The sequence below is a fragment of the Plecotus auritus genome (assembly GCF_963455305.1).
Source record: "Plecotus auritus genome assembly, chromosome: 1".
NCBI lineage: Eukaryota > Metazoa > Chordata > Mammalia > Chiroptera > Vespertilionidae > Plecotus > Plecotus auritus.
This window is the reverse complement of record NC_137770.1, coordinates 74,979,148-75,006,697: the sequence shown is the minus strand read 5'-3', so window position 1 is coordinate 75,006,697 and position 27,550 is coordinate 74,979,148. Positions and strand designations below refer to the sequence as shown.

The following is a 27,550-nucleotide window of genomic DNA, read 5'->3' as shown; positions in this document are numbered from 1 at the left end:
ATATGAGGGAGCAATGATACGGATGTTATATTGGGAAGAAAGGAGAACAAACCCTGCCATCTGAGAGAGTAAACTAGCCAAAGCTAGAGGTGGTAGGGATAATCTTTCTGAGAAGAGATTGACAGTATAGGACAGTTGCTGTTTATGGATGGAACATAGTGGAAGAACTTGGGAAGCAGGGAGAAGTGGAGAACTGGATCAGAGGGAAGCCAATAGGTTAGGCAGATGACAGGGGAAAGGATCTCATGTTTTATACTAGTATACTGCCTAATAAAAATAGAAAACAAAGTAAATTAGGATCTGGCTGTGTCTTTGTGGAGGTTTGCCAATGGCCCTAACAGACTGAAGATTGGATCACCCAGTTTGAAGTGTCAGACCAGCAACTGTGGTTCCACTGTATGGGGGACTCCTGGGGGAGTCTGGGCCCTAGGGGAGGTATCTCCAATTTTTGGAATAAGAGTAGCACTTTCCTAATTAAATAAGAATATTTAGAACAAACTAAGAGCATAATAATAATACCTTTTAGGACATTATGGCAATTAAATGAGGCAATATACATAAAGCATGTAACACTGGCCTACCATAAGAGCAGTTTATAAATTTTAGTTGTATTGTGATTGTTATTAGATGTTAGGTTTGTTAAATGCATTTTTTTTTCTTGTTCTTTATATCAATCTGATGAACCCAGAGGCATTAAGGATTGTGGGGTTTTCTCCCTCTAAATTCTTTATTTCTGGTGATTTAATCAATTTTGTTGAATTGTGGTTGGCATTTGAGTGAAAATATCACCAGCTATATAAATTAGATATATTTATTCAAGAGTTTATGATTATTGCAGAAATGCAAGCAAGTAGGGGGAAATAAAGATGTTTATGAATTAAATCTCAATGAGAGGCACTGTAAGACATGGAAGAAAGGTAATTGCATAGAGGAACCAGTCTTGGCTAAAGGAGCATAGACAGTGGTCTAGTCCCAGCTCTGCCTTTACCTGACTGTATAACTTAGCCAGGTTATTGGCTTAGTTTCCTTATTAGTGTAGGCACAAGTTTATAGTTCACATGGAACATTTGGGGTCATATTTGGGTTTAAATTATATTATGTCATAATCTAGTTATTTTCTGACCCAGAATTAGGATAATACTAACTTCAAATTATTGCTGTAAACATTAAATGAATTATAAATATATTTATAAATATGAGTATATATATTTATAAATATGAATATATATATATGTGACCAGCACTGTGCCTGGCCTAGTACTTATAAAGCAGGTATCCTAACCTCATTAACCCTTAATTTCTTACCTGTAAAATGGGGGTTTGAAAATATACTTCATGAGATACAACCAGAGAATTCAGAGAAAAAGAAATGCAAATGGCCTATAAACATGTAGAAAGATGTACAGCCTTGCTCATAAGAGAAATGTAAATTAAAACTATACTAAAATACCAGATAGTCAAAAATCCAAATGTTTGACAACTATGGTGAATTGTGAGGAGTGGGTACTTACACAACCCCTGTAGAGGAAAATATAATAGTATCCTGCAAAATTATATATCCATTTACTCTTTGACCTAACAGTCCCAACTCCAGGAATCTATCCCAGATATATACTGACAAAAATCTGCCAGTTTTTATAATAGGAAAACGATGTACTAACCCAAATGTCCTTCAGTAAGGGCATAGTGAATAATCTAGGGTGCATCCAGACAGAGAGGTACTATATGACAATAAAAATGATTGAGTAGTATTTCTATTGACCTCTAGAGGGTAATATGCTAATTAGACTGGGAGACCTTCCAGGAGACCTTCTGGACGTTCTTCTGGACAAAGCCATGGTGGCGGGGCCGAGGTAGAGGCAGTTAGAGGCCAAATAAGGGGAGGGCAGTTGTGGGTGATCAGGCCAGGATGGGACGGCAGTTGTGGGTGATCAGGCTGGTGAGGGGGCGGGGCAGACCAGCAGGGGGGCCAGTTGGGGGTGAGCAGGCTGTCAGTTGGGGTCAGTTGGAGGTGATCAGGACAGCAGTGGGGTGCAGTTTGGAGTGAGCAGGCCAGCAGGGGGGCAGTTAGGGGTGAGTAGGCCAGTGGGGAGGGAAGGTGGGGGTGAGCAGGTCAGCAGGGGGGGCAGTTGGGGGTGAGCAGGCTGGCAGGGGAGGCAGTTGGGGGTGAGCACACTGGCACAGGGGGGAAGTTGGGGGTGATCAGGCTGGCAGTGGGGGGCATTTGGGGGTGAGCAGGCCGGCGGCAGGGGGCGGTTGGGGGCGAGCAGGCTGGCAGGCAGAGTGGTTAGGAGCAATCAGGCAGGCAGGCAGGCAGGCATGTGAGCGATTAGGAGCCAGCAGTCCCGGATTGCGAGAGGGATGTCTTGACTGCCGGTTTAGGCCTGATCCCTGTAAACCGGCAGTAGGACATCCTTCGAGGGGTCCCAGATTGGAGAGGGTGCAGGCCATGCTGAGGAACACCCCTCCCTCCCCACCCCCAGTGCACGAATTTCGTGCACTGGGCCACTAGTATGTAAATATGTGTATGTGAATATATATGTGCTTAAAGCACGGAATAGGACAGTATGTAGTAGGCTACTTTTTATCTAAAAAAAAGGAAAAGTATATTTATGTTTGTTTTTAAAAACATTGTGGAATGACATCCCAAAACTAATAAATATGGTTACCTTTGGGGGAGGGAGGGAACTAGAGTAGAGGGAACACAATATTGTTAAGTAGATTTGTCTGAATGTACCTTGTTTTGTAAATTAGACATTGAAACCATATAAATGACTTACATAATTATAAAGCAAAATTAAAAATGAAATCAGGACAAAACGAGAGACAAATTTCTAAATTTTAAAGCAAAATGAAACAAAGGTCTGTCAATATGTTGAATAGGTGGTTTAATCACAGAAAGGAATTTTAAAAAATATATCCTTACTGGAATATATTCTAAAACATAAAAACATAAATTGTTTTCAGTGATTTTGTTGTTAGTAAAAATGCTGATTTTCCTACTCTGAAACTATATGTAACTTATATTTTTTACTAGGATTATATAAATGTCATTAGAAATTGTATTTTTTATTGAAAATAGATATAAATAGTAAAAACCACAATTTTAGAGAAAATAGATAAAAATACAAAACAAATTAGGTAAAAAAAACCACAATTCTAAGTTTGAATTGGAAATAGCAATGTGAAATCCTGATGTAGGGTCTTTGAAAAAGCTTCAGATACAGTGACTAAGCTTTAGTACCAGGTTGTGTACTCTAAATACCATTAAAAAGAATCAGGGCTTTTTGGAGAAATGGCCAATTACAAGTACAGGACAAGAACATCTTGTCAAAGAAATCAAGGAAAGTATTCAAAGAATACTGGGGATAAATCAAACAAGAATGGCCTCTCACTAACCAAAGATAGGACTGTTTGAAAAGAAAAATAACTACAGTGGATTAAAACTCATCGAATACGTTAAAATCTATAAGTTTATAACATGAAATAAAAGCTCAATTGCAGAAAGAGGAATAAAGTAGAAAACAGATATCTAATTCAATTAAGATAATTTATAAGATGGTTAAAAAATTTAAGGTACTATTCAAGTACACTTTGTAGCAGTGTTTGAAAGTATCTATATACATAAAAGCCCAGTGACCGAATGGCAGAACGACCAGAACAACCGGTCGACCAGTTGCTGTGACATGCACTGACCACCAGGGGTCATATGCTCACCGCTCAGCTGACCAGGATGAGCGGTGCTCCCACAGGGGGCCGATCCCCACAGGCCATGCCCCCAAGTGCATGAATCTGTGCACTGGATCTCTAGTAAAATTAAAAAATAAATGGTTTAGATTAAAGTGATCTTATAGGTCTTTTTCAACTTTAATTTTTTAAATTTAAAGTTTGCATCTGTTTTGTCACTACTTCCTTTTTTCTTATTCTTGTAACCAGTATAATTATTAGACTTAGCTCTATTTGACTTTATTATATGTAATATTTCTCTTAAAATTGGTTGATAATTTTACTAAAAGATGTTAAAATATAGGGAAAAAGCCAAATGTTAATTATATAGAGCACAAATCAGTAAACCATTTCTGTAACAGAGCAGATAGTAGAAATTTTAAGCTTTGCTGGCCGTGCTATCTTTCTCACAATGACTCGACTCTGCCATTGCAGTGTGAAAGCAGCCAGAGACAGTCTGTAAATGGATACATTTATCAGATGTATTCTGATAAAACTTTATTTACAAAAACAGGCAGTAGGCTGTGATAAAGAATATGAGGTTTTTGTTAATTTTTAACCTTTTATGTCTTTCTTTCTAGGTATAAGGGACCACTGTTAGAAGAGCAAGCCCTTACCAAGGCAGCTGAGGGTGGACTATCCTCACCTGAGTTTTCCGAGCTCTGTGTTTGGTTAGGCTCTCAAATAAAATCATTATGCAACTTGGAAGAAAGTATCACTTCAGCTGGTATTGCCATTGTGTTTTATTTACTTTTTTGTTTAATAGTAAACTGAAATGATAGCTTATGATTTACAGTTTTATCTAAAATGTACTAGAAAAAGAAAAATCTATACAAAGAAAAATCATTGATATTAAGAACTTCAATATATTGTATTAAATATCTTTGGATTATATGTTATATTAATCCAAAATTTATTCTTAAAATTTGTATAAGATTATAAACAATTTCTGTTTATCTGCTGTCTTAATCTTAGTATTTTTAAGAAAAAGACTCTGAATTTGGTTATTTAAGAAGTTTAATTTTTGAATGCTGCTTATTTTGAATTAAGGTGGGGTTTTGTTGTTGTTTTCTGTGTTTTTTTTAAGTACATGAAATCCCTATGTAACTCAGGACCTGGATTCACATAGGAATGCTCTTATAAAATACTAGAGCCTGGTGCATGAAATTTGTGCACGGCAGGGGGCGGGCATCGCCTCAGCCCAGCCTGAACCTTCTCCAATCCAGGACCCCTTGTGGGATGTCCAACTGCTAGTTTAGGCCCGATCCCGGGGATCAGGCCTAAACTGGCAGTCGGACATCCCTCTCACAATCCTGGACCGCTGGCTCCTAATTGCTCACCTGCCTGCCTGCCTGGTCACCCCTAACTGCCCCCTGCTGCCGGCCAGGTGCCCCATCCGCTGGCTTAGTTGCCCCTCACTGCCCTCCCTGCCAGCCTAATCACCCCCAGCTGCCCCCACTGCTGGCCTGGTCATCCCTAACTGCTCCCCCCGCCGGCCTGGTTGCCCTTCACGCCCCCCCCCCCCCCCACACCGGCCTGGTCACCCCACACAGCCTGCTATTCAGTCGTTTGGTTGTCCCTCACTAAACCCCCTGCCAGCCTGGTCTTAGGCAGCCATCTTGTGAGGGCGTGAGGGTTACTTTGCATATTACCTCTTTATTATATAGGATTCCTGTACTTGTTCATAAAGTTTAATGCATTGATGTCTTGGCAACTGGAGTCATTGTGGGTCTTTGGTAGAATTTCAGATGGTATAATAAAATGAAAAAATAAATTATTGGGCATTTGCTAGGGGACAAAGTAGACTTCCCTTTTGAAGCTGTCTTTTTAAATGCTTTTTTTTTTTTTTCTTGCCAAATCTAATAGAATTCCCTTGAAACTAAGTAAGATAAGCTAAATTCAAAACACATGACACAGGCTTCTATATAATTAGGTTATGAAAGAAAGATAAGCAGTGAGGCTTAATTAGATGACTGCATTTATGATCTGAATCCATAGAAATATCATTTGCTCTGAAGCCAGTTAATAATTATAGCCATAATAATGCTTTTAATATTTTCATTACTCATACAAAAATATTCCCATTTTATCTGCTTTATGGAACATATATTGGAAAATACTAATCAAATTTAAATATAAAAATTTATAATCTCACATATTTATATTCTTAAACTGATACTTATGTTTCCTAATTAAAGTGTGACTTTCTAAATGTAGAAATTATTTGGTTACCTTTACCTAAGCTTTGGGGTCACACATGTAAGGATTTAATGTCAAAAGGAAAATTTAGAATTGAATGTGAAATTGAAATGAACTTGTAGATTTTATAGTATTAGATTATATGGTAAATAGTCAGTAAATGTTTTGTGATTTTTCTTTTTTAAAGGGAGAGATGATCTAGAAAGCTTCCAGCTTGAGATAAGTGGTTTTTTAAAAGAAATGGCATGTCCATATTCTGTACTCATATCAGGAGATATTAAAGAGCGTCTAAAAAAGAAGGATGACTGCTTGAAACTTCTATGTAAGTTCTTTTTTTGAACATTTAAATGCATGTATTTGATCTTTGTTTTAAATTTTTAAGTCAAAATTTATGAAATTTTATTAATGAAGCATTAGATATCTTATATATTTAAAAGGTTTTAATATTTGACAAACTATGAAGCTGACTCGGATATTTATATAAAGGTAGTATAAATTCTACTAATGAATTCTACTGGTGTAAGATTTCTAACATTTATGATTTATTTGACCTGTTAGTGATTTCTGTAGTATTTTAATAATTTTTTTCCTTCACTTAATGAATCTCTTAGTATTTGTGGCTAGGTGGCTAAAGTTGGTGATCTCTAAAGTTCTATTTAATTATAAAGTTCTTTGAAACTAGGCTACTAAGCAGATTATTAGATCTTGCTTTAGTGATAGTCTTTGAGTGATAGTGGTAGGTTCAGAAATATGTATTGATCACTTACTATTGTAACAGAAACTACTCTAGGCATTAGGGATATATCAATTAAAAAAAAAATTGCACCCTTGGACCACAAGAGTTCTAGTGAGTGTGGCCTATTTTTCATTTTTTAAGATTTTTATTTATTGATTTAGAGAAAGAAAATAAGGGGCGTGGGGGGGAGAGAGAGAGAGAGAGAGAGAGAGATCGATTTGTTGTTCTACTTATTTACACATTCTTTGGTTAATTCTTATATGTGCCTTGACTGGGGATTGAACTCACAACCTTGGAGTAGCATGATGCTCTAATCAATTGAGCTACCTGGCGTGGGCAAGTGTGGCCTATTTTCATCAGGGGCTAATTTGGAGTAAAATTACCCTATATTCAAACAACTACCATTAATAAAAATCCATTTATTTGCACTGGGTCTCTTCAAAACTTTTTTAGTTCAGTTAAATTTTATGCTCTTTTGAAAGTTCTGCAAACAATGACCATTTGAAAGAACTTTTCTAACATCTGTTGTTGAAGATTTCTAGTTTTAGGTTGTACCATTTATAAAAAGATCCCTGTGATATATTCCTTGTAGGCTCTAGTGTTAGTAATGTTTGTTGCACTAGAGCACGAATTGTGTGTGTGTTTAACTAGTGATGATGCTGGAAGTGTTGACATTTGAATTACGTTGTGTGTTGGGTGGAATAAATATTATGTCTTCCCCCTCATTTCTTTCTTTTTTTTTTAAAAATATATTTTATTGATTTTTTACAGATAGGAAGGGAGAGGGATAGAGAGTTAGGAACATCGATGGGAGAGAAACACCGATCAGCTGCCTCCTGCACACCTCCCACTGGGGATGTGCCCGCAACCAAGGACACGCCCCCGACCGGAATTGAACCCGGGACCCTTCAGTTCGCAGGCCGATGCTCTATCCACTGAGCCAAACCGGTTAGGGCCCCCCCTCATTTCTTATACTATTTTCCCATCTTCCTTTTATTCAGTGTGAGTCACTGACGTAATGAACCATTGTTATTAATGGGAGGTCATCGTATCCCTTAGGTATTTTGGAATAGAAAGGAAGCTAAGAAGCATGGCCTAGAGCAGTGGTTCTCAACCTTCCTAATGCCGCGACCCTCATGTTGTTCCTCCTGTTGTGGTGACCCCCAACCATAAAATTATTTTCGAGAACTGCTGCTGTAGAGCCTAAGACCATCGGAAAACACAGATATTTACATTACAGTTCATTAACAGTAGCAAAATTACAGTTATGAAGTAGCAATGAAAATAATTTTATGGTTGGGGGTCACCACAACATGAGGAACTGTATTAAAGGGTCGTGGCATTAGGAAGGTTGAGAACCACTGGCCTAGAGGAACTTGCATGTTCTTTATGCCAGTCAGTGAGAACTATGGAATTCACCATGTTTCCCTTTTTGCCTTAACTGTGAAGAAGCTCAGCAGTAATGGTAAGATAGGTTTCTGGTGCAAGTAAAATTAAAGAGGAGATATAGGAGAAGTTGGTATAGCTTTTCTGATTATGAAAATACATGCTTGGGGGTGGGGTAAGTTGGAGAGTTAGTGTTAAATGGGTACAGAGTTTTAGCTGGGAAGATGAAAAAGTTCTGGAGATGGATGTGGTGATGGTTGCACAACAGTGTGAATGTACTTGATGCCATTGTACACTTAAAAAATAGAATGGTAAATTCTGTGTTATGATGTTATAAAGAAATTGCATGCTTATCATAGAAATCTTCCAGAGTAGATAAAATTGTAAAGAACAAAATCATTTATAATCTCACTTCTCAGAGAGAATTGTGAATTACTTTTTGGCATATTTTCTTTTCCTTCTCTCTTTCCTTTGTCCATCACATTTAAATAAGATTGAGATCTTGTTACAGATATAGTTCCTTCTCCCCTTCTTCAATTAATATATTGTGAGCATGTCCCCATCACTTAATATTTTAAAAATATTTAAATTGGTTACATAACATTCTATGCTATGGACATACATTTATTTAATAGGTTTCAAATTTGGGTGTTTGTTTTTTTTAAAATATATTTTTATTGATTTTTTACAGACAGGAAGGGAGAGGGATAGAGAGTTAGAAATATCGAAGAGAGAGAAACATCGATCAACTGCCTCCTGCACACTCCCTACTGGGTATGTGCCAGCAACCAAGGTACATGCCCTTGACCGGAATCGAACCTGGGACCCTTGAGTCCGCAGGCCGACGCTCTATCCACTGAGCCAAACTGGTTAGGGCAAATTTGGGTGTTTTATTTTTTTCTATTTTACATTAATTTCTTTATAATTTTGGATTACTTTTACTTAGATTATGAACTTTTTTTTGTTAATCCTCATGTGAGGATATTTTTCCACTGATTTTTTAGAGAGAGTGGAAGGAATGAGACAATGAGAGAGAATTATTGATGTAAGAGAGACACATTGATTAGTTGCCTCCTGCATGTGCCCTGGCCCCGGGCTGGGGATTGAGCCTGCAATCACGGTACGTGCCCTTGACTGGAATCGAACCCTCAACCCTTCAGTTTGAGGGCTGATGCTCTATCCACTGAGCAAAATGGGCTAGGACTAGATTATGAGCATTTAAAAAAAAAGATCTCTGGTCTAAGTATATATTGTGGTATTTTGCTCCAGAAAGGTTATACCAGTTCACAATTTTACCAGCATCTATTCCATTTTTATCTTTGGTTTGACTGTGTTGAAAACATATATAAAAACCTCTTCATCTTCTTGGAAGCGTGTGCAACATATATAAAATAAAAAGGGACAAATTCCTTACTATGTGGAGAATTTTCGTAAATCAAGAAGAAAAAAATCTGGAAAAATATATAATGCACATAAGACAAAGGCATTCTACAGAAAAAAAAATTTTAATCACTTTTAAAAATGAAAAGATGCATAATATCCCTCAAAGTTAAAGAGTTCTAAAAAAATAAAATGATAGGGTATCATTTTTTTTTCACTTATCAGGCTAGCAAATACCCCCCCAAATTTTTTTTTTTAAGTCATAATAAAGTTTGGGGGAATAAGCATTCTCATATACTATAGGCATTAGAGCAGGGGTGGGCAAACTTTTTGACTCGAGGGCCACAATGGGTTCTTAAACTGGACTGAAGGGCCGGAACAAAAGCATGGATGGAGTGTTTGTGTGAACTAATATAAATTCAAAGTAAACATCATTACATAAAAGGGTACGGTCTTTTTTTTATTTCAATAGTTTTATTCATTTCAAACATTTTAACAAGAAGAATGTAAACACTAATTATTATAATTTGAAACTTCAAAAAAATGGAGGAATCATAGCACAATAACATACCTTATATTGAAGATGGCAAAGGCAAAATAAAATTGCCTAACAAAGGAAAGGTACAAAAGCCTTTCAAATTAAACTTAAATATAATAAAATAATTTAAAACTAAAACAAATAGAAAAGAACAAAATGTGTAAACAGTAAATTAAACATTTTCTTTAGTGCAACTTCCAAATTATGCCCAGGACGTAGATGTAGATGGCAATGTAGACTGGGTTGAAAGGTTTTTGGTCTTTAAAACATCAACTTCAGTGGGAACAGTGTTGTTGGTCTCCTTTTTAGCTAATGCTCTGATACTGTGCTTTCCAGGGGCGTGTCTCCCTACATCACCACGATAAGGTGTCTACGCATTCCCAGGGTGATGTCGGGGGACACGTCCGCGGGCATTCCAAGGAGCATCTGGAAGATTGAGAGGTTGTTCCTTCTACTGAATGGGGGATATAAATCCGCCCACTCAGAAGAAGGAGCTGCGGCCATGTTTCCCGACGTTGCCATGTTAACACTGCTGCTGGTGAAGGAGCAGAGGGGAGAGCAAGAGAACCCTCCGCTCTTTCGGCTCCGCGGGCTGGATAGAACAGCCGAACGGGCCGGATCCGGCCTGCGGGCCGTAGTTTGCCCACGGCTGCATTAGAGTGTGGTGGGAGAATAACTGGTACAACCTCTGGAAGGGTTTATTAATACCATTGAAATTCACCTGCCATTTGGCTTGGCAATTTTATGATTAGGTATACATATTTATTTCCCCAAGCGTACAAAGATATATGAAAAGGATGTTCACTATCGCATTGTTTGTAGTAGTTAAGTAGCGATGGTACATCTTTGCAGTGATACACATCTTTGCAATGATACCGTTTTATAGCTATAAGAATGAGAACAGATCAAATGTGCTGATGTGGAATGGTCTCTAAGTTATATTGGCAAATAAAAATTAAATATACAGAACATTTGTAGTATGTCTTGTAGAAAAGAAATTAAAAGTGCATAGGTGGTAGGTACATATACTAAATATACATACACATATATGCCTAAAAAGATAGCCAAGAAACTAATGGTGATTGCCTCAGGGAAAGGGGAATCTGAGGATCTGTTGTGGGAAGAAGACTTTTACTGTATTGTTTACCATCTGCATGGATTGGCATTTTAAATACTAGACTGAACTCTTGCTTGTACTGTTACATAGAGCATGCTTCCATAGAATAAGGTGGACTTCAGCCAAGGTTCTAGACAGAATATACATTTTTGAAGAACTGCTGATTTGTTTTATGAAATTTTGAAATCAGAGGGTCCTTGGCATATCCTCATAAGCAAAGTTTAATACTTATTGGTCTTAACTTTTTGTGGCCTCTTTAGACTGTCTGATATGTAGATTGCATGGAGAAGTCTTTAAATCAGTGTCTCAATTTTGTCTGCCCATGAAAATCACCTTAGGTGTAAAACAAACCACACAGATGTCCTACTCCTACTTTAGATCTGGTTCAGAATCTCTGAGGATGGGATCCTGGCACGTACTAGTATACTTTTAAAGTTTCTCAGATACTTCTTCTGCTTAGCTGAAGTTGAAACTACTGTTAAACTGTGGTGTGTGTGTGTATAACTTTAAACAAATAAAAACAAACAGAACCCTAATATTTTAACAACTGTAGTGAAAGTTAATTTAAAATAAGACTATAACCATCTAAGATTTTGAGTAATTTTCTTAAATATGTCTGTTGAAAGACTTAAATGAAATGGTGACAGTAAAGGGGTGGTCTATCTGAAGGCAAATAATTACTCAGATTACTCTTTCTGCTTGTAGATTAGTTAGAGCTATACGTTCTCTCCTGGCTTGAGCAGTCTGTGCATATGAAAGAGAGAATATATTATCAGAATATTACACATTTTTATACATTCTTAAATTATTGATTTACTGGTGTGTCTCTCCTACTGCACTTTAAACTACAGGTAGGCACAGTCTTTTTGTTTCCTTCCACTTTAGTATTATTATTATTTTGTGTGATATGAATGAATACAGCATAAGATCTATCCTCTTAGCAAATTTTTAAGTATTTAAAAATTACAATACAGTGCTGCAGCCACAATGCTATGAAGTAGTGGATCTCTAGGACTTATGTTATATAATCTGATCACTATGTATCCAACTTGACTTATGGGGACTTATGCTAAGGTCCCTCTGATTTTAAAAGTTCATTAAAACAGATCACTAGTTCTTAAAAAATTTGTATTTGACTAATAACTCTATGTTTCACCCTCCCCTTGGCAACCATCATTCTACTTTCTGTATTACGAGTTTGACTGTCTTAGTTTTCTCATCACAGTGACATGTAGTATTTGTGTTCCTGTGTCTGACTTTTTTTACTTTGCACAATGGCCTCCAGGTTCATCCATATTGTTACAAATGGCTGGATTTCCTTTTTAATGGCCGAATAATATTCCTTTGTATGTATATACCACATTTTCTTTATCCATTCATCTGTCAAAGAACACAGGTTGTTTCTATATCTTGGTTATTGTGAACAATATGGCAGTGAACATGGTAATGCATATCTCTTTGAGATCCTGATTTCAGTTCCTTTGGATATATACCCAGAAATGGGATTTTTAAGGAGTTTGTATACATTTTAACATTATTTGTTTTTCCTTTTTCTTATAGTATTTTTAAGTACAGAGCTTCAAGCTTTGCAGATATTACAGAACAAGAAACGTAAAAATTCTCAATTAGATAAAAACAGTGAAATTTATCAGGAAGTTCAAGCTATCTGTGATACCCTTGGTGTTCCCAACTCAGCAACTTCTGACATTCCACTTATGTTAAACCAAGTGGAGTCAAAGGTATTGTATTTGTTTTATTTTTCTTTCCCCAAAATTCAACTAAATGCTAATATGTAAATGTTGTATTAAAAATGAAAATATTTCCTTTAAGTATAAGATATACATTCCATTTCAAGAGAGTTTATCTTCATAAAAACTAAACTTTGGATTTGGAGTTAATATGTATGTGACCTAATCTGCCTCAGGCTTTTGAGAGTTGCATGATAGAAATCACTTTGCAAATTTAAGTCTTCCTTTCCTAAACAAGGTTGAAATACAACATAATGAAACAAGTAGAATTATCCTATAAGGTCAAAGGCAAATTAAATTTTTTTAGTGTATATTGTTAATAGAATTGCAATGTAGTTCTCTTTGGCAGCACAATTTCTGGTGGATAAGTATTTAGTAAATGTTTGTTGTAGAGTGAATGAATGAGTATTCTGATGGAGTGAAAATAACCACAAACTACCTACTTCAAGCTTTTTGAATTATTTTCAATGATTAAACTCCCCTTTTTCTTAGTCGAGCCATATGTTAGAGAGAATTCTACTCTCACAGACCAAATTCTGACCTACTTTCTAGGTTTTGTAGGAGCCCTGTAAGGGAATATTATAGAGTTCATTTTAAAGGAAAAGAAAATTCTCACCCTTAAGAATAGGTACTAACACTCCATGTTTAGACACACTGCTTTAAACTAAAACTTTGAATAAAGTATTTTTTTTCATTGATTTTTTATGAACTGAAAAATAAAAAATATTTGACTTAATGAATGTGAGAGAATTTTAGTATTATTAAGATGAAAGCAATATTAGAAACTTTTTGGGGGGCCAGAGGTAGAACTTGCAAACCATGTGCCCCTACTGGCAATCTAACTAGTGACCTCTTAGTTCATGGGTCAACACTCAAACACTGAGCCACACCAGCTGGGCACAGCTCAAAGAATAAGGAAATCCCAGCTCAAAAACATTGTTCTAGATGAGTGGTCAGCAAACTGCGGCTCGTGAGCCACATGCGGCTCGCGAGCCGCGGTTTGCCGCTCTGTTGACTAATGAGTTTGCCGACCACTGACCTAGACTCTCGATTCCAATAATTACAGGCTGTTATTGTTCTTTGTGATTAAGCCCCTATCCCAGTGGTCGGCAAACTCAATAGTCAACAGAGCAGCAAACGGCAGCTTGCGAGCCGCATGTGGCTCGCAAGCCGCAGTTTGCCGACCACTGTTCTAGTTTAACAAGTTACTCTTCAATGTTTCTTTTCCCCTGATTTCCTCTGGTTTAGGAATGATCTCGTATTGGCTAAAATGTTTGGGACTGTTTCAATGAAACAGATTTCTGGGCTCTTTCTAAAAGCTTTTTCATTTCCTTTTATGGGTTCCAGTTAGTATTAATAATTTCACCAAAGCTCTTTTCCCTCCTTAAGGCAGGCTATAATGCCTGTGTTCAAATGCTGACAGGTTAATTATAAGGTAGTTGTTACTGGGGTCATTGTGGCTAAATACTTACTTGTAAAAGGACTTCCTTTTCCATTCAGTACCTAGCAAAAGGAAATATTTCCATATTTTTTTTCTTTTCTGTGTTTGCAAAAATAATGAAATTTGTATGTGGTGACTATAAGTGAGTGGGCTTGGTCTCCTATGGTGTTCTGCTGAACAATGAAACCAGAATACTTATAATTGGAATGTGTACATGGTACTTAACTGAGAAAAACCAATGTGCTCATCAAAGGTATCCTTTTAGAGCATTTACCAGGATGTAAGAGAGTGCCATCTTAAGAAGAAACTCCAAAATTGTTTTACCCATAAAACATGTAATTCTTATTGTAAAACCTATAACTACTGTAGTTGTCTATGTACATTATTTCTTATTCTGGAAAAGAAGGTGTATTATAGCTTGAGTTAATATAGCTAATTGCCGGGGTGTTTCTCAGCATGTAGAAGGGTTCAGGAATCTGGAAAAGGGGCTGCGAGTAAATTAATAAAGAGACTAGACATGAAATATAAAGAGACTAGACATGAAATATAAATTAGGCATTTTGGGGAGCCAGAGGAGACCTAGCTTCAGTAACCAAGTTCTTTTAATCTTTGGACCCCTAGCTTTTTATTAACACAAATTGCCCTAAAGCAAAGCAGATATATATATCAAAAATAAAGTTTGGTAGACAGTAGGCATTGTCAGGTTGGGGGAACTGCCTTCAACTGTCTCAGCAGCAGGTAATATGATTCAGCCCTGCTGAATATAGAAGCCCATCAACCTTTAGAGGACTTCTTGTGTTTATTATGACATGCTGGAATTAGCCTCCAGCACTAATGCTCTTTGAAAAAGGTATTCTGGCCTTAGCTGGTTTGGCTCAGTGGATAGAGCATTAGCCTGCTGACTGAAGAGGCCCAGGTTTGATTCTGATCAAGGGCACATGCCCGGGTTGGCTCAATTCCCAGTAGGGGGTGTGCAGGAGGCAGCTAATCAATGATTCTCTCTCATCATTGATGTTTCTGTCTCTCCTCCTTTCCTCTCTGAAATCAATAAAAATATATTAAGAAAGAGAAAAAGATACTCTGCTTTGTAGTGATCTTCTTTCCTAATATGTAAAGGCACGTTATATTTTGTTTGTTGTTTTTTGTTTTTGTTAATCCTTACCCGAGGATATTTTTTCATTGATTTTTAGGGAGAGTTGAAGAGAGAGGGAAAGTCAAGGAGAAATATTGATGTGAGAGAAACACATCGATTGGTTGCCTCCTGCAAGAGCCTCGACCAGGGCCCACACTGGGGAGGAGCCTGCAACCAAGGTACATGCCCTTAATTGGAATTGAACCCAGGACTCTTGGTCTGCAGGCTAATGCTCTCTCCACTGAGCTAAACTGGTTAGGGCTAAGGTTATTTCACTTTAACATATTTATTCTATAGCATTAAAGAATAGATTGTTTTAAATTAGAGAATATACATTTTCACAATCTATTATGTTTACTTTTAGGTGAAAGATATTCTCTCAAAAGTCCAGAAAAATCATGTGGGAAAACCACTGTTGAAAATGGATTTAAATCTGGAACAGACAGTAAGTCCCAATCACCCGCCTTTTATTAGTTGTGTGTAATTCACCTAGTGAATATGTCTTAATTTTATAAATAAGCATTTAGATTTTACAGTGTGTAGCATGCATATGTTATTTTGGAGAATTAAAATGAATTGATATTTAGAATAACTAGAGGCCCAATGCATGAATTCGTGCACCTTGAAAGGAACTAGAGGCTACGAGGCTGTGGTGGGCACGGGTGCATCTTGGCCCATCCTCCACGCCCCCGCCCGGCCCCTCCCGCTGCAGCCCCGGTTCTGTCTGCCTCTGGCCCCACTCCCTCCGCCCCCGCTCGCACCCGCTGATGGCACGGAGCGATTGGGGCCAGTACCAGCAGCAGGTACGAGCGAGGCCAGCGCCATCAGTTGCGATTGGTGGCTGCTGCCCCGATTGCCCCTCAGGAGCAGGGGAGGTGGAGAAGCTCTGAGGGGCGATCGGGGCCGACAGCCACTCCTTGCACTCGCCAACGGCGCCAAGAGCCAGCTGTCAGTGGGTGTGAGAGGTGGTTCCAGCGCCAGCAGTGGATGCAAGCGGGGCTGGTGCCGGCAGCAGGTGCGAGTGCCTGGCGGGACTGTGGCATGCAGGAGCAAAGAATTTTCAGTAACCATCAGAGGCTCACCCCGATGACAGCGGCCAGCACCCCGCCTTGGTCTGGCCTGCTTCACCATCCCGCTGCAGCCGATGCCTGCCATGTTCTGTGCTCTGCCACCTGCTGCCAATGCCTGCCATGTTCCGTGCGCACGCCCTGGTGGTCAGCGCACGTCATAGCGACGAGTTGTTCAGTTCCGCCATTTGGTCTTTTTGCTTATTAGGGTTTTATATATATAGATAAGTCCAAACACTTCTTCAGTCTGGTTATTTATTACTTTAAAAAATATCTGGCCAAGAGTTTTTTTAGTGCCCAGGATGTTAGTATAATTGTGATTTGAAAAGGATAGTAGTTCAAAACCTGCAAGATAGGACGTTATTGGTATTTTCTTTCCTTTTTGGTGCCCACTACTTAGCAAGTAGATGTTTTACTTAACACATTTGATTGAAGATGAGGTAAATTCACCAATTGTAAAATGTAACTTATATGTTTAATATATTCTGAATATCACAAATGTTCTATCAAATACTCTTTATTATTTGTGTAATTTAATGAAAAGTCTCATGGGATCAGAAAATGGTCCTCAAGTACAGTATCTTTTGAATCAGTAGGAAGTATTGACCATAATTTTAAAACTTCTTTTCTTTGCAAAATGAGAGAATCTAAAATTTATATTTGTTTCCAAATTCTTTAGGAACAACTGGAAAGAATCAATGATGCTCTTTCCTGTGAATATGAGTGCCGTCGGCGGATGTTGATGAAGCGATTGGATGTAACAGTGCAGTCCTTTGGATGGTCTGATAGAGCAAAGGTAAGGCTGTTTTCCCATTTGTGTCCTGTAGGTGGTACTCTGTGATAGCTCTTCAGACTCCTTTGTCTGTTAATATGTAACTGCACCACATTTGCACTTTTTCACTATCTGAAACACATACCCAAGCCAACTACTGGTCTTATATAAAGATCCTGGCCTTGTGTAAATCCCTGTTTGCAGTATCTTAATTTCTATCCAAATGTTTCACATTTATTTTAAATTCATAGCTGTTTTGATTTATACAAGGATTGCATTAAGGAAGGCATCGAATGAAACAGATCGGTATATTGAGCCACTGATCAAGAAAGCAGGATATAAGAATAGATACAGGTAGTATGGACACCTGAACAAGTCTTCTTAAAAGTGTCATAAGGCTGTGGAGTGTGGTCCAGTTAAAGAGGGGGTTGGAGAATGGAGGTATCCACAAGTAGAATCTCTGCAGGTAGATTTCTAGAGAGCTGTCTCTCATCACTGCCATTTTATGCCTTTAACCTGTACCTAGGCTTTGTTCAGGATTCCCTGCCCTATTTTGCAGCATACTCTGGAAACTCTCTAAACAGTAAGCTGGGAATCATTTGCTTCTCCTATTTCAGGGAGCACTGTCTTATGCTCCTTGATGCCCAGTGTCTGAAAAATCACTGGTTCATGTGGGTTGTCCAGTTTTAAAGTTGTTTCAGGTTGTAAGGTAAATCTGTGCATGTTACTGGGCATTTCTTCTGTCCATGTTGTGTTAGCTGGGGTCATTTATGCAGCTTCAGCTGATGCCTGGGCTGGGCTGGAACATCCAAGATGCTTGTCTCACATGTCTGGGTTCTGCTGTCTGCTGGGGTGCATTGGTTGTCTTCGTGGCTCTGATGTGGTCTCTCCATGTGGTGTCTAGTATTGGTTTCCTATGGCTGTAGAAATGTATCACCACAAACTTAGTTGCTTATATAATACTAGAGGCCCGGTTCACGAAATTGTACACTTGGGGGGCAGGGGGCTGTGGTCCCTCAGCCTGGCCTGTGCCCTCTCACAGTCTGGGAGCCCTCGGGAGATGTCTGATTGATGGCTTAGGCCCACAGGGAGCAGGCCTAAGCCGTCAGTTGGACATCATTAGCGCTCCCCCTGTGGGTCTGCCCCCTGGTGGTCAGTGCGCATCATAGTGACTGGTCGATTTGCAAATCAGCCTTTTATTATATAGGATAGGGGTCCAGTGCACGAATTCGTGCACCTTGAAAGGAACTGTGGGCCAAGAGGCTGCAGTGGGCACAGGGGCAATTCTTGGCCCATCCTCTGCACCCCCACCCAGCCTCCCCTGCCATGGCCCTTGGTCCCCTGTCTGCCGGCAGACCTGCTCCTGCCACCGCCGCTCCCTGCGCTGACAGCGCTGGCCCCACTCGCACCCGCTGACGGTGCGGAGCTATTGGGGCCGGTGCCAGCGATGGGTGTGAGTGGGGCCGGTGCCGTCAGTGGGTGAGAGTGGCGGCTGGTGCCCCAATCGCCCCTCAGGAGCAGGGGGAGGTGGAGAAGCTCTCAGGAGCAATCGGGGCTGGCAGCCACCGCTCGCACCCGCTGATGGTGCCAAGCAATCAGGACTGGTGCTGGGCACCGGCAGCAGGTGCAAGTGGTGGCTCTGGCGCTGGCAGCAGGTGTGAGTGCCTGGCGGGACCGCGGCATGCGGGAGCAAAGAATTTTCAGTAAGCACCAGAGGCTCACCCTGATGACAGCGACCGGTGCCCTGCCTTGGTCTGGCGCCCCCGCTCATCTGCTCCACTGTTCCACCATGGCTGATGCCTGCCATGTTCCGTGCTCCGCCTCTTGCTGCCAATGCCCGCCATGTTCCATGCGCGCCCCCTGGTGGTCAGCGCACATCATAGCAACCGGTTGTTTGGTTGTTCCGCCGTTAGGGTTTTATATATATATTGATAGATACGTTTATTCTCTTACAGTTCTAAAGATCACAATCCTAAGTGAAGATAATTGGCAGAGTTGCATTCTTTCCAGACACTTCAGAAGAGAATCTGTTTCCTTGTATTTCCTAGCTTCCAGATGCCACCTGCGTACCTTGGCTCTTGACCTTATCCTCCATCTTCAAAACCGATAGTGTAGGAAAATTCAACCTTTTTCTCTCAGCTTTCATTGTCACTTCACCTGCCCCTGTCTCTGACACTCGTCTCTCTTAGAAAAATCCTTGTGATTACACTGGGCCCATCCAGATAAACCAGGATAATCTTTCCATCTCAAGATCTTTAACTTACTAGTAATCACATCTGCACCTGCAAGGTAAAATATTCACAGGTTTCAGGGATTAGGATGTGGACATCTTTGTGGGGCTTTACCAGATGTCTCACCTTCCTTCTAATTGTATTTTATTTTTTCTTGCACTGTATTTTACTATCATGTGCTGTTGCTTCTTTTTTTCTTTTTCTTTTATACTTATATGCACATATATATTTATATACATACTAGAGGCCCGATGCACAAAATTCATGCAAGGGGCTCGGCCCCCACCCCCACTGCCACGGCTTTGTCTAGACGGACGTCTGGTCTAATTAGCATATTATGCATTTATTATTATAGACTAGAGGCCTGGTGCATGAAAATTTGTGCACTGGGGGGTGTCCTTCAGCCCAGCATGCCCCCTCTCACAGTCTGGGAGTCCTCAGGGGATGTCTTACTGACAGCTTAGGCATGCTCCCCATCACCCCCTCGCTGCTGCTGCCTTTGGCCTCCCTCTGCAGTAGGCGACCCAGCCAATCAGGGGAAGGTGCCACCCCAATCATCCCACTGCTGCTGCCACTGCCGGCCGACAGGGCTCACAGCTGCCTGAGCCCTGGGCCTCGCAGCCGCCAGGGCTCACGGCTGCCTGAGCCCATTGCTGCCTGAGCCCCGGGCCTCGCAGCCGCTGCCATGGCTGCCTGCTCTTGGCCCTCGCAGCCACTGTGGCTTTGTCCGGAAGGACGTCCACTTAATTAGCATAGTATTACCCTTTTATTAGTATAGATATATTTATATACATATAAATGTTTTTATTGGTCATTTTTAGAGGAGAGGAAGGGAGAGGGAGAGAGAGATAGAAATATCAGTGATGAGAGAGAATCTTCCACACCCCTACTGGGGATGGAGCCCACAACTTGGGTATGTGCCCTAACCTGGAATCGAACTGTGACCTCCTGGTTCATAAGTCGCTGCTCAACCACGGAGCCACACCAGCTGGGCTCTGTCATCATTTTTTAATTTCCAGAACTTCTTTTTGATTCTTGAATTTTTCTTTCTTGTTGTATGGATATGTTATCTTTTTAAAATATGTTTTTACTAGAGGCCCGGTGCACGAAATTTGTGCACGGGGGTGTGTGTCCCTCCGCCCAGCCTGCACCCTCTCCAATCTGGGACCCCTCGAGGGATGTCTGATTGCCCGTTTCGGACATCCCTTTCACAATCCAGGACTGCTGGCTCCCAACTGCTTGCCTGCCTGCCTTTCTGATTGCCCCTAACCGCTTCTGCTTGCCAGCCTGATCACCCCCTAACCACTCCCCTGCCAGCCTGATTGATGCCTAACTGCTTCCCTGCCAGCCTGGTCACCCCTAACTGCCCTTCCCTGCAGGCCTGGTCATCCCTAACTGCCCTCCCCTGCAGGCCTGGTTGCCCCCAACTGCCCTTCTCTGCAGGTCCGGTCGCCCCCAACTTCCCTCCTCTGCCAGCCTGGTCCCTCCCAGCTGCCCTCCCTTGCTGGCCATCTTGTGGCATCCATCTTGTGTCCACATGGGGGCAGCCATCTTGTGTGTTGGAGTGATGGTCAATTTGCATATTACTGTTTTATTAGATAGGATTGATTTTTAGAGAGAAAGGAAGTAAGAGGGAGAGAGAGATAGAAACATTGATGCGAGAGAAACTTTGACCAGCTGCCTCCTGCACTTTCCCTACTGGGGATCAAGCACACAACTGGGGCATGGGCCCTTACTGGGAATTGAACCATGACCTCTTGGTTCATGGGTTGATGCTCAACCATTGAGCCACACCAGCCGGGTGATAATGCTATCTTCTTGAATGAGGATGAAAAATGTCAAAAAGAAAACCCCATATTTTTTGCCTCAAATTACTTTTGTTTCCTACAAGGTAATTTTTTTGTTTTTTTTCTCTTGTGGTGGCTTTCTTCAAATCCACGATGGTTACTGGTTGTTCATTTTAAAGAGCACGATACTGAAAAACTGATGGGGAGCTTCAGTCATTGATTGGAATTGTTGACATGAGGCTTTGGAACTGGCTATCGTGCTGTGCGAATTCCTAATGCCAACTTGTAGAGATCTTTTCTCAGTAGCTGCTCATTTTTTCAAGAAGGGAAACCTCATTTTTTCTGTATATTTTTTTTTTCTTTGGCTAGGCTAGGAGGAGTGGCAGTGTGGCACCAGGGACTAGAGCAGCCTTGGGCAAACGACGGCCCGCGGGCCGGATCCGGCTGTTCTATCCGGTTCTCTTGCTCTCCCCTCTGCTCCTTTACTTTGAATTTATATTAGTTCACACAAACACTCCATCCATGCTTTTGTTCCGGCCCTCCGGTCCAGTTTAAGAACCCATTGTGGCCCTCTAGTCAAAAAGTTTGCCCACCCCTGGGCTAGAGGAATAGACTGTTCTACAAATAATCTCTATTTTTGCCTCCATATTTCATTTTCTGAGATGTTGGTTCCCTTCTTATATGTATCTCTCTTTTCCTTTCTCTTTGTTGTTGTATGCCTTTTTATAATCTAGTGTGGTCAGTCTGACTCATTTACTTAGAACTACTCCCTCATGTATTGTACATAGGAAATACTTCCTCCTTCCAAATACCTGGCAGACAGATGTAGAAAATTGAAGAGTGATTAGAACAGGGTTGCTGGTGAAATGAAAACTATTATTAATTCAGGGAACATTTTTAGCATAATAATAGAATAGCTATGAGTCAGAGTTGAAGATGGTCATTTATGTATTTTCTTTCAATAAACATTTGTTCAGCATCTCATGTGTCAAACACTATGAGGCACCTGGTTGTGGATGAGCATTTCAGTATCCTATGTCAGTGGTCGGCAAACTGTGGCTTCGCGAGCCACATGCGGCTAATGAGTTTGCCGACCACTGACCTAGACTCTCAATTCCAATAATTACAGGCTGTTGTTGTTCCTTGTGATTAAGCTCCTATCCCAGTGGTCGGCAAACTCATTAGTCAACAGAGAGGCAAACCGCGGTTTGCCGACCACTGCCCTTTGTGATTATGTGTAGAACATTTTTAGAAGATTTCTGTATTTGTAATACATAATCAGCTTCTCAGATGGTTAAAACCTATTTCTCTTCTGCATGCATGCCAGGATAAACTACAGAGATGTGTGTGTGTCCATGTCATTGAAGGGACTGTTGTACACAAGAAGCCCAGTTGCTTCAAGAGCTGTGGGTTATCAAAGAAGTAGATGACATGATTGCTGAGCTCAAGAAATGCAGTAGAGTTTAGATTTATGAGAGGTATTGGTTTTACTGACCTCTGGAAACTTAATGAAGGTTGTTTACATGTTGGATCTTCGGTTTAACCTAATAGACTTTTAATGAGAAAAGGAATTTAGGAATATAAGGACAATTGTGAAAAGTAGTGCATTAAAAGTGTCTTAACATTGTAAGTTAGAGGATGTTTTCAGTGTTGGCCTTAAGGTTACAGAGAAATCCCAAACAAATGAGTTTTGACGTTCTTTTTTTTGAACATTCAGAGTGGCATGGATTTACGGTCATATTGATGCTTACTAGCCTTAAACTTGGGGACTTTGAGAAATTATGCCTTTAGGAAATACCTTGATAGTCTATTTTTTCATCTTCATCGTTTTTCATCATGTTTTAGGACAGTGGTCGGCAAACTGCGGCTCTGTTGACTAACGAGTTTGCCGACCACTGTCATATACTACCCTTTACCTCTTTGCACACAATATGCCACAATTGCCTAATCCTCACAGCTTCCAACTACATGGTAACATTTAGTCTAGTCCATTGGTTAGCAAACTCATTAGTCAACAGAGCGGCAAACCGCGGCTTGTGAGCCGCATGTGGCTCGCGAGCCGCAGTTTGCTGACCACTGTTTTAGGACAAGGAGGTTGTGTTTTTGTTCTTTTCTCCTTAGTGTGAAATAAATTTTTAAATGTTTTTTTCTTAGGCTATTTATAAGTTAATTTAGGACTTTGATTTGATCCTTTTCAATTGATTATATGAGTATATGCATTTATACCCTGAGTTTTCTTATTAAATTTCCTGTAAATTTAATATTTATTTATTACTAGTGGGCCAGGGCACGGATTCGTGCACATTAAGAGGAAATTAATTAGAAGAAATATTTTATTATCGCTGTTCGCCCTTTCTTTATAATAGAAGTGTCAACCAAATTCACGATCGACAATGACAGATTGAAATATACACATGCGATTGGCGCCAGTGAGAGCTTTATATGTAAATTGCCAGTGCGCATCATATGTACCTGCCAGTAGGTTGGTCGGACAGTCGTTGGACTTATAGTTGGTCACCTAGCCTTTTATATAGATAGACTAGAGGCCCGGTGCACGAAATTCATGCACAGGGTGGGTGTGTCCCTCAGCCCAGCCTGCACCCTCTCCAATCTGGGATCCCTCTCACAATCTAGGACTCCTGGCTCCCAACTGCTCACCTGCCTGTCTTCCTGATTGCCCCTAACCGCTTCTGCCTGCCAGCCTGATCACTCCCTAACCACTCCCCTGCCAGCATGATTGATGCCTAACTGCTCCCCTGCCAGCCTGATTGCCCCTAACTGCCCTCCCCTGCAGGCCTGGTTGCCCCCAACTTCCCTCCTCTATCAGCCTGGTCACCCCTAACTGCCCTCCCCTGCAGGCTTGATCACCCCCAACTTCCCTCTCTTGCAAGCCTGGTCCCTCCCAACTGCCCTCCCCTACTGGCCTGATCATCCACAACTGCCCTCCCTTGCAGGCCCGGTCCCTCCCAACTGCCCTCCCCTGCTGGCCATCTTGTGGTGGCCATCTTGTGTCCACATGGGGGCAGCCATCTTTGACCTTATGGGGGCAGCCATCTTGTGTGTGTTGGAGTGATGGTCAATCTGCATATTACTATTTTATTAGATGAGACTAGAGGCCCAGTGCATGGGATTTGTGCACTGATGGGGGGACGTGGCCTGCGGGGATTGGCCCGCTGTGGGAGCACCGCTTATCCTGGTCAGCCAAGCCCCACTCCCACTGTGGGAGTGCATTCACCACCAAGGGGCAGCTGCTGCATTGAGTGTCTGCCCTCTGGTGGTCAGTGCACGTCATAGCAACTGGTCGACCGGTCATTCTGGTTGTTCTGCTGTTTGCTCACTGGGCTTTTATTATATAGCATTATACCCTTATACAATATGTCTGATATTATTGCATAACTTATCATAGATTGTTCTACAGCATTTTAAAATGTTATAGGAAATTTTATCACATGGAATGATATACTTTATTCATTGACATTGAGGTTTTTTTAAATTTTTGAGTCTTTAATGAAATCCTTGGCAGCTAAATTTTTGTGCATGTCCATGATACATTCCTAAAATTTCTATTTTTAAAAAATCAATATATAATTGACATATATTAGTTTTAGGTGTAGAACATAGTTATCTGAAATTTGTATATATTACAAAATGATCAGCACAATAAGTTACAGAATTTTTTTCGTGATGAGAACTTTTTTAAGATTTACTCAGCAACTTTCAAATATGCAATACAGTATTAACTGTAGATGCCATGTTGTGTATTACATCCCCATAACATTTATTTTTTAACTGTAAGTTTATACCTTTGACTCTTTAGCCATTTTGCATCTCCTTACCTCCATGCCCCTCACCTCCCCACAGTCTGTTCTATCTATGAGCTGATTCTTTATTTATTTATTTATTTTTGGACACAGGATGGAGTTGTTTTATTTTCTTTATATTTCATCTAATAGTGAGATCATACAGTATTTGTCTTTCTCTGACTTATCACTTAATACAATGCCCTCAAGGCATTGTTGCAGATAGCAAGATATTTTTTTATAGCTAAATAATATGTGTGTGTATGTATCACATTTTGTTTATCCATTCATCCATCTATGGACACTTAGGTTGTTACTATATCTTGGCTCTTTTAAATCATGCTGCACTGAACTTGGGGGTACATATCTCTTTTTGAGTCAATGATTTTGTTTTCTTCAGATAAATACCCAGAAGTGGAATTTCTGGATCATGTGGTACTTCTTTTTTTAATTTTTTGAGGAACCTGTTTTCTATAGTGGCTGTCTCAATTTACATTAATATTCAACAGTGCACAGGGTTCCCTATTCTCCATAGCCTTGACAACATTGCTATTTCTTGACTTAAACATTGGTTATTAGGATCATATAAGTTTCAGGTGTACTATACTTCTTGACTTTTTAATGATAGCCTTTCTAACAAGTGTGAGGTGATATCTCATTGTGCTTTTGATTTGCGTGGTTAGTGATGTTGGGCATCTTTTCATGTACACGTTGGTCATCTTTATGTATTTGAAAAAATGTATGGACTCTGTCCATTTTAAAAAATCAGATTATTTTTTGCTGTTGAATTGTATGAGTTATTTATACATTTTGGATGTTAACCCCTTGTCAGATGTATGATTTGCAAATATTCCCTTCCATTCAGTAGGTTGCCTTTTCACTTTGTTGTTGGCTTCCTTTGCTGTGCAGAACTTTTTAATTTGATGTAGTTCCACCTGTTTATTTTTGCTCTTATCCCCTTTGCTTTTGGTATTAAATCCAAAAAAATCAGCGCCAAGACTGATGCCAAGGACTTACAACCTGTGTTTTCTTCTAGAAGCTTTAAAGTTTCAGATCTTATATGCAAGTCTTTAATACATTTTGAGTTGTCTTTTGACTATGGTTTAAGATTGCAGTCCAGTTTCATTCTGATGCATGCTGTTGTTCAGTTTTCACAATACCATTTATTGAAGAGATTGTCCTTTCCTCATTGTATATTCTTGGCTCGTTTGTCATAAATTAGTTGACCATACATGTGTGGGTTTATTTCTGGGGTCTTTATTCTGTTCCATTGATCTCTGTGTCATCTCAGTATCATACTATTTTGATTATCAAAGCTTTGTAATATAGTTTGAAATTAGAGAGTATGATGCCTCCAGCTTTATTCTTTCTCAAGATTGCTTGGCTATTTGGGGTCTTTGTAGTCCAAATGGAATTTCTTGATCAGACAATATGCATGTGGGTGTGTTTTTGTTTGTTTGTTTGTTTTTATGTGTGTGTTTTTTTGTTTTGTTTTTTAGCTTCAGTCTTTATTAAATAAAAAGGAAGTGGAAGACAGATAAGGAAATAGGCCAGGGACCTCATCTTCCAACTACACATATATAGACGTAACAGGTGTACTGGTTAATAATGCGGATTTTTTTCAATAGATGGAGTTACACATATGTTGATATATATGCGATTTGATATGTATGGTATTTTGTTGTATTGACAGCAAGCTTCAAAACTTCATATGTCAAATTTGCTGAAGGTGTTAACATCATAGATATTTTTACGCTTAAAAATGTCAAATTTTGTGCCAAAAAAAGAGCATTTGTGGGAAGTTTTAATTCATTATTTTGAATAAAAGTGCTGCTGAAAGTTATCGTATACTTCGGGAAGCTTATGGTGAACATGCTCCATCTCAGGATACTTGTGAATGCTGGTTAAATACTTTAAAAGTGATGATTTTGATGTGAAAGACAAAGAAGGTCCAGGTCAACTGAAAAAGTTGGAAGACCAACAATTACAAGCATTATTGGATGAAGATACATGTCAAACTCAAAAACAACTTGCAGAAAGATTAAACGTTGCTTAGCAAACAATTTCCGGTTGTTTACAAGCAATGGGAAAGACGTTAAAGGAAGGAAAATGGGTGCCACATCAACTGAACGAAAGACAAATGGAAAACCGAAATGTCATCAGTAAAATGTTGCTTCAACAGCACGAAAGAAAGTCTTTTTTGCATCGAATTGTGACTGGCAATGAAAAGTGGATTTATTTTGAGAATCCCAAACGCACAAAATTATGGGTTGATTCAGGTCAACTATCAACATCAACTGCAAGGCCAAATCGCTTCGGGAAGAAGACAATGTGTTGTGTTTGGTGGGATCAGGAAGGTGTGGTGTATTATGAGCTTCTAAAACCAGGTGAAACCATTAATACTGATAGCTACCAACAACAAATAATTTAAACTACGCTTTGATCATCAAACGACCAGAATGGGCCACAAGACACAGCAAAGTAATTTTG

General features: G+C 39.9%; 1 protein-coding gene across 1 annotated transcript in view; it reads left to right on the top strand.

Moving 5' to 3' along the window:
• Positions 1–27,550, top strand: part of FAM98B (family with sequence similarity 98 member B) — a 46,862-nt gene that overhangs the window by 4,849 nt on the left and 14,463 nt on the right. Inside the window, exons 2-6 of the mRNA XM_080648370.1 lie at positions 4,308–4,453; positions 6,113–6,247; positions 12,643–12,821; positions 15,768–15,848; positions 17,150–17,266. Of these exons, the coding sequence (XP_080504496.1) occupies positions 4,308–4,453; positions 6,113–6,247; positions 12,643–12,821; positions 15,768–15,848; positions 17,150–17,266 (658 nt within the window). The remainder of the gene's footprint in view (positions 1–4,307; positions 4,454–6,112; positions 6,248–12,642; positions 12,822–15,767; positions 15,849–17,149; positions 17,267–27,550) is intronic.